The 8,227-nt window shown below is 41.5% G+C and overlaps 2 protein-coding genes across 2 annotated transcripts in view; both read left to right on the forward strand.

The window, feature by feature from the left end:
* Window positions 1-489: 489 nt before the first annotated feature.
* LOC125486823 lies at window positions 490-2,912 on the forward strand. The gene is made up of 2 exons (XM_048616127.1): window positions 490-512; window positions 1,657-2,912. The coding sequence occupies exon 2, from the start codon at window positions 1,662-1,664 to the stop codon at window positions 2,733-2,735; it is 1,074 nt and encodes a 357-aa protein (XP_048472084.1). The 5' UTR covers window positions 490-512; window positions 1,657-1,661; the 3' UTR covers window positions 2,736-2,912.
* Window positions 2,913-5,840: 2,928 nt separating this feature from the next.
* LOC109935725 (acidic leucine-rich nuclear phosphoprotein 32 family member A) overlaps window positions 5,841-8,227 on the forward strand; it is a 17,243-nt gene continuing 14,856 nt past the window's right edge. Inside the window, exon 1 of the mRNA XM_048615753.1 lies at window positions 5,841-5,927. Within this exon, the coding sequence (XP_048471710.1) occupies window positions 5,841-5,927 (87 nt within the window). The remainder of the gene's footprint in view (window positions 5,928-8,227) is intronic.

The raw sequence follows: 8,227 nt of genomic DNA on the forward strand, positions 1-8,227 counted from the left end.
TGCCTCTGTTCCAGTCACTGGAATATTATAGAACATTCAGCGAATATCTATGCATAGTATATTTTTGAAGAGATTTTAATGCTGTTTTGTAAACTTCCTTCTGCTAGTCTATTCTGAATTTTGAATATGAGCCAGATGTTGGAAAGTATCTTTAATTTTTAAAACTTGTTTTATCTTTACCAGGATATTAATATGTCAGCAACGATGTTTGAGATGGCGTTGATTGATGCTATAAGTGATTTTAGCGAACAAAGAGGCAAGGCTTTTAATTTCTATACTTGTTAGAATGACACAGTATAAAAAAAAGCACATTGTAATAAGAATGACTGAATGATGATGGTCACTGTAGTGATTGAAAGTAGGTGGAGCTTGTTAACAATGACATCCTTGATTGGGGTTGTTAACCTGGGTCAATCAGGAAGCCCTGGCTGACATAGGGGCTTTTATAGTGCAAGGTTGAGTCCCTACTGCTGGACCAAGAGGCCCAGGTTCAAGTCCCACCAACTCCAGAGGTACGTAATAACAGCTATGAACAGGTTGATTCGAAAAGTAGATTAAGTAAAAAAAAAACAGGGGATTTAGAATCTCTTCAGTTCAGGGAACTGACTCCAAGCTGGCTGGCCACAGGCAGTGTACTGTGTGCAAGTAAATAAAGGGTGATTTGATGATGGAATACCAGCCTCTGTGCAGTTACTTCATTCATGAACAACTATTCTCATTTCTGGAATGTTAACTAAATTTTTACAATGCCGCACTCTTGCAATAACCCCACGTACCTCACAACTGGCAAGCCTCTCACTATCCTTAAACTTGACCTAATCCAAAACACAGCAGCCTTAATCCTAAATCACACCCAGATCTTGTTCACCTATCTGCCAGCTGACCCACACTGGATTTTTAGGCCAACAATACCTGGAATTTATGATCGTTATTCATATATTGCTGATCTCCATAGCCTCCTTCAGCCCTGGAATCCTCCAGGTGTTCCTCCATGCCTTTCATGCAGTTTTAATTTCATTGCTGCCAGTTGTGCTTTCAGGCACTCAGGTGCTATGCACTGAATTCCCTCCCTCAACCTTTTTGTCCCTTCACTCTCTCTATATCTCCTATATGATGTTCCTTTAAAAATTCCTCATTAGCCAAGCTTTTGGCTACTTGTCCTAGCATCTCCTTATGAGTCCAGCACCATGTTTTTCCTGATAATACTGTGCACGCAGGAGCAGAAGTAGACCATTCAACCCATCTGAATTTCACATTCCTTCTTGTCATTAATATGCATAAACATATTGATTTACATCTGGAATCTCAATGATTGCGCCTCCATAGCACTCAAGGGGGTCGAGAATTCCAAAGATTTACCAGCCTCTGAGTGAAGAAGTTCCTCTTCATCTCAGTCCTAAATGGATTGCACTTTGTCCTGAGATAATGCCTTTATGTTCTGGAGTTTTGTGAAAGGACTGCCTTCTGAAGTTTCACTATGTTAAATTTGCTATATAAATGCAAGTATTTAGTGTTAATACACTCCATAATGTTGATAGCCAAATAACGGTATTAATGAAAGTCTGGTTGTGATTTTGTTGAAAATTATTAATGTAAATCTTTTTCTTAAACGAAATGTGTAATTAATAAAAAATAAATTGTTGATGTTTCTGCTAGACCAAATGTTGAATGACAAGGATCTGCGGAATCGGAGTGAACTGATAGAACTTTCTCCAAGGATTTTCAAGACTTTGGTCAAATTATTGAGGGACACTCCTGTGGAGAAGTCAAGCAGTACTGTAGGAATTGCAGTTGTGGATAAAGATGGACAGGGAATCAAAACAAATTCTGCTGAACTTTCTGAAATTAACAGTATGTTGGAGAAGATATATCATGAAGCGGAGCTACTGAAGATAATGAATAATGAAACTTCGGTTCCTCTGCTTCTGGAAGACATTGTGACAGTCTCATCCATCAGAAAGGCCCAGCCAACAAGTGGAGTTTCAAACAAGGGAAGCACAGATGCAAATAAGTCACAGGCCGAGAGTAAAAATCTGACAAAACTAGTTGTGATGGAAAGTGTTTCTGAAAGTAATGCCTCTGTGGGAGAGTCTGAAACCAAATTCTTACCTGCTCAGGTAGTGAAGGTGATTAACCAGTTTTTGAAAAATGCTTCATTAGCTGAGAGAGTGGAAATGATAAATACGAACTATCTGCATGGACATGGACAGAAGTTTTCCAAACTTTTTGCAAAGCTGAATGAAGTGATAGCTGTAGCACCAAAAATGCTCACAGTGGATAAAAAGGAGGACCTTCTGATGAGTGAGAGAATCTTGTTGAAGATTTTAAACCTCAGCAACAGTGCTCTTCAGGATCTGAAGGGTCGGCTGTCAGGAGATGTGGCTAGCAATACTGAACCAGACAAATCATCTTCAATGAGAAATGAATTAAGTGAGCAAAATTCCAAATGGAAAGAATTTAACCAAATTAATCACTTTGTGCAAATGTTTTATAAGCTGGAGGAAAACCTTTCCAATCTGAAGCTGATTTTGCAATCTCTCAGTAAAATGAAGAAGCATGATTTTGAATTGGCTCATCAACTTTTGGATCAATCGCTTAAAGTGGTTACTCAGCTGGAGCAAATCCCATGGCTGAAAGGCAAAAATGCTTTCATTGATTTTGAATTAGAGGCTTTAAGGGACTTTGCAGGGGTATTGTCAGATACAGAATTTACACAACAGAAGCCATCAGTATGATCAAACTTTAAGGTATAAACATGAAGATATTACATCAAATTAAACAATTGGGGCTATCTGAAATTATAATCAGCTGCTGCAATATATACTTCTAAAAGGAGATAATCAGTACTTGAATTTAATGATAATTAAGTATTTTTCAAAATTGATTATGTGCACAATTATCTGCTCACTCTATTTGGAGGCCAGGTCAAAATATACCATGTTTAAAGATGTTTTCTGTCTAATCTGAATAACTAAACTGAAGTAGTCATTTCAGCTAAAGCATTAAAATTCTGATGTGAACATGACATTTGTCTTGTGCATTTATTTTTAAAAGAAGTATTGTGATTAAAAGGAGAGAGGAGGCTGCATAGGCATCTGATAATAAAGCTTGCTATCCTTTGCAGAGGACTCACAATTATGACCTTCTGGTGGAGACATCATGGAATTGAGTTGACCCACAGTTGAGTTTTTTTGTCTTTACTGTTTGCTTGAAATTAAACGTCGTAATTGTACCAGCTTCCTCTTCCTCTGGCAGCTATGTTCCATACGCACACCGCCCTCTGCATGAAAAGGTTGCCCCTCAGGTCCCTTTTAAATCTTTACCTTCTCACCTTAAACCTATCCCCTCTAGTTTTGGGCTCCCCTACCCTTGACTATTCACCCTCTCCGCGCCCTTCATGATTTTATAAACCTCTTTAAGATCACCCCTCAGCCTCCGATGCTCCAGAGAAAATAGCCCCAGCCTAATCAGCCTCACCCTATAGCTCAAACCTTCCAGTCCCGGCAACATCCTTGTAAATCTTTTCTGCATCCTCTCAAGTTTGACAGCATTGTTTGTACAGCAGGAAAATTAACAGGCATCTGGAGAGGTACATGAATAGGAAGAGTTTATGTTTAGGTTCCAAACATATGGGCTAATTGCTGGCAAATGAGACTAGATCAGTTTAGGATATCTATTCAGCATGGCTGAGTTTGACCGAAGGGTCTGTTTCCGTGCTCAATGATGCTCTAAGTTTCTGCTGACAGCCCCAACTTGTTTGCTTTTGGAGGAGCCTCTAAAAATGAAGGTGGAACTTTTGGACGCTTACTAACAATCAAATTAGGAGCAGGAATGGGCCAGTTGGTCCTTGGACCTGCTTCACTATTCACTAAGATCATTGTTGATCTAATTACTATACATTCCTGCTCACTTCCAATAACCTTTCAGACACTTTGCTTATTAATAATCTATCTACCTCTGCCTTCAAATTGTTCAAGGAATCCTCTTCCACTGCCTTTTTGAGAAACAGAGTTCCAAACACACTCAATCTTTTTTGAGCAATAATCTCTCCTCATCCCAGTTTTAAATGAGTGACCTCTTATTTGTATACAGTCACCCCTAGTTTGTTTTTTTATTCTTGTCATATGTACCTAGGTACAGTGAACAGTGTTGTTTTGTTTGTAGTACAGGCAGATCCTACCATACAAAGTGTGTTAGGGCAATAGACTGGAGCAAGGAATACAATGTTACGGCTGCAGAGAAGGTGCACAAAGAGCAAGGTCAACATTAAATTTGAAATGTGAGAGGTCCATTCATCAGTCTAATAACAGTGGGGAAGAAGCTGTTCTTGAACCTGTTGGTACAAGGCAGGCTGGGAGGCAAGAGTTGATATGAGCCACGACTAACCTCTTGAAGCACTTCATAATTGTGGAGGTCAGAGCCACTGGGGGTAGTCATTTGAGGCACGCTGCATGATTTTTCTTTGGTACCGGGATGGCGGTCTTCTTGAAGCAGGTGGGGACTTCAGATCGTAGTAAGGAGAGTTTAAAGATGTCAGCGAATACTCCCGCCAGCTGCAATGCCCAAGGTCTGAGTGCACAGCTGGGCGTTCCATTTGGGCTGGTCTCTTTCTGTGGGTTCACTCTCAAAAAAGCCAATCTGACGTCTACAGTGGTGACTGAGGAAACCGATGCATCTGAGGCTGTGGGAGCAGGTGACACTGTTTCACTGACCTTCTGTTCGAACCTGTTCTAGATTCTTCTACAAGTGGAAACATTCCAAGGGCTCCAATGCCTAACTTAAAAAAGGTTTCAAATGCAATATGTTTAAATTTTCCGAGAAGGAGAATTGGCCATGCTAAATTGCCCATAGTGTTCAGGGATGTGTAGATTAGGTGGGCTACAGGGGGAATGGGTCCAGCTGGTTCGGTGTGGACTTGTTGGGCCAAAGGGCCTGTTTCCACACTGTAGGGATTCTATGATCTATGATTCTATAAGACTACTGTATCACTATGATCCCTAAATTGACAGTATATCTCTTGAAAGTCATTTTCTGTCATTTAAAACCATTTTAATCACAGGTGAGGAATTGACACTGTGACTACAAGTGCTTTATTTTTGTGATAAACCCATTTTCTGTTCTACTAACCAAACATTTTCTGCTTATAAACACATCAAGTGATATTTTTGAATCAATTTAAAATAAAAACTAATTACATTTTAAATCATATAGAGCAACTTCAGCCCTGATGTAAATTTAAACTAATTTCAAAGTGATGTTTGTTTGCACTGGGTCATGACAGGCTTCTGTCTAACAATATGAAGTGATTTTGAGTGGAAACTGGAGGAAAAAAGTCCTTTCGTGATGGCCCAATTCTGTGCTCAGTTTGCACCTGAGAGGTGGCCAATTGTGTCTGTAATGAAACCCCTGTTCCTGGGTTTCAGAATCTCTACTTGTGTTGTCATTGATATCAGAGCTGATGCTGCTTCGGAACGCAATGGGGCTTATTCTCTCTCATTACGCACAATGCTCTGCCACATGCAAGAGACATCAGTTGCAATGCATTCTTGGGCAACCTCAGGCAACAAAGCCCAATCAACTATTTTCTGTTCTCTTGTGTGGACAAGGACAAATAACTGCATTTTGATTGAGGTAATGGGGGTCTCCTGCATCTCATTTCAACAATATTTAGTTCCAATCAGCACTTACTGGGCAGCGTTGAGCCTCCCATTTGATTGAGCTCCCAGGAGACCCAAAATCATACATTAGAGATCTCCTAGACAATCAGAAGCTGCCGGCTCTCCAGTTCTGGTGGTGGCACCAGGTGTGATGACCACTGCTAGTGCATTACTTCACCTGGGATGGTCCATGGATCCCAAGATCGACACGACTATGAGTTGGATGAGTTCATGGGAAGGGGATCACCTATGAGGGGATCAGATGCAAAGGTGAGAGGGTGAATTCCCAATGCTGGGTCCCTTGATCAGGCATGGAGTGCCATGAAAGAAGAACGTTCTTCTTATGAGCAATGAACAAGAGTAGCCCCTCAGCCTGCTCCACCATTCAACAAGGTCATGACTGATCTAATTTTCAACCTCAATTCTGCATTGCTGCTTATCCCAAATAATCTTTTTTCCCTCGGTCATCAAGAATCTACCTCAAAATAATTTAAAGAATCAGCATCCACTGCCTTTTGAGGAAGGGAGTTCCAAAGGCTCATAACCTTCTGAGATAAAAGTAATTTCCTCACCTCTGCCATTAATGGGCACTTCCTTATTTTTAAACAGTGACTCTTAGTTCTAGATTCTCCCGCATGAGGAAACATTCTTTCCACATTCACCCAGTCAATCCCCTAAGGATCTCTGTCCAACCAAGTTGGCACCGGCAAACTTGTGAAAATGTTGCAGTTTTGGTCCCTTACTTAAGGAAAGATATCATTTCATTGAAGGCAGTTCAGAGAAGTTTCATGAGGATGATCCCTGGTATGGAGGGTTTGCCTTATGAGCAAGAGTGAAACCGTTGGGACTTACAGGATTTTAGAAGAATGAAAGGGTATCTCATTAAGACATATAGGATTCTTGAGGGGCTTGACAGGGTAAGTGCTGAGAAGATTTTTTCCCTCATGGGAGAGTTTAGGACCAAAAGACATCATCTCAGAGTAATGTGGCACCAATTTAAGACTGAGAAGAGGAGGAATTTCTTCTGTCCAGGTGTTGTGAGTCTTCAGAACTCCTTGCCACAGAGAGCTGTCGGGCTAGCTTCCTTGTGTAAATGTAAGGCTGAGCTAGATAGATTTTTGATTAGTAGGTGAATTAAGGGTTATGGGGAATGGGCAGAAAATGGAATGGATGTGAGAAATATTGGATCAACCATGATCCTATCGAATGGCAGATCAGTCTTGAGGAGGCCAAATGAGGTACTCCTGTTCCTATTTCGTGTGGTTTGCTGGATAGTCTCCCGACAGTGCAATGGCTGGACAAGGCTGTCAAGTGATCACAGGAGCCTCAGTTAGCTATGGACGGGAAGGCCACTGCAAGCTCTCCCTCCTTAGATTTGACCAGAAGGCGATGGAAAGGCAGCAGGATCTCCACCTTGCACCTTCCCACTTGATCACCTGGCATCCCCCAGCTCCCAACCCCAACCCGAATCCCTGCCGTCCCCTCCCCTCCCCACCTTAGAACTTGCCCGAGGAGGAAGCATAAATTCTGCTGGTTTGTGTGAAGTTCGCATCAGCCTGAGTTTTGTCTGGAAATGCCTCGAATGTTAACAAGACACAGATGGGTCCAATCACGCTGTGTGATGTACCTTTGCCTCTCTTTATTTTAATGAATACAATTACCCATTCAGGGTTGGTTCTCTTGTTAAAATAACAGATAGGAAATGTCATCATTATGCATTTTCACACCAGTCATTAATATAATCCAATTCTGACCTTTTGCATATTTCCTAATTTTAATTGTTCCATCACTGGTGGCTGTGTCTCAGCTGCCTGAACCGAAAGTTCTGGAATTCCCTCCTTAAACCGTCCAGACGTTTTGGTTGTGTGTCCTGAAACCTCATTGCTTGGCTCGGTGTCCAGGTTTGTTTAATAACTTTCCAATGAAGTGCATTCAGATGTTTTACTAATTGAACATGCTGTACAAAGGCAAGCAAGTGCTGAGACCCTTGTGACATGAGTGTTTTGGATGGGAGAGTCTTTGAAAGGTGCAGAGATGAAGCATTTCTGTCTCCTTCCTGGACCTAAACTGTTGGTAATATCAGTCCAGTTAATCCTCTGGCCGGTGCTGAGGCTTAGGATGTTGTCAGCTAAAAGAGCAGGGAAAGATTTTTATTTCACTCTTTTCTGAAACTTGCGATAGCCAGTGAGAGACATCAATATGCTACTTGTCTGCCAAAGCTTGGATGTGGTCCAGGCATTGTTGTAGGCAGGCAGGAGTGACTTCAATATCTGTATAAAGAGCTGTAGAAGTGTAAACCAACATTATCTTACGACAGAGGAAATGCAGGAAGAAGCTGAAGATTGTTGGGCTGAGACCCCAGCCTTGAAGAATTCTTGTGGGTAATGCAGTGACTTACAAAACGACACTCAGGCCTTTGTTTCAGAGATAGTAGGAACTGCAGATGCTGGACAATCTGAGATAACAAGGTGTAGAGCTGGATGAACACAGCAGGCCAAGCAGCATCAGAGGAGCAGGAGTGACGTTTCGGGCCTAGACCCTTCTTCAGATTTTCTGAAGAAGGGTCTAGG

The sequence above is a fragment of the Rhincodon typus genome, chromosome 33 (genome assembly GCF_021869965.1).
Source record: "Rhincodon typus isolate 14 chromosome 33, sRhiTyp1.1, whole genome shotgun sequence".
Lineage (NCBI taxonomy): Eukaryota > Metazoa > Chordata > Chondrichthyes > Orectolobiformes > Rhincodontidae > Rhincodon > Rhincodon typus.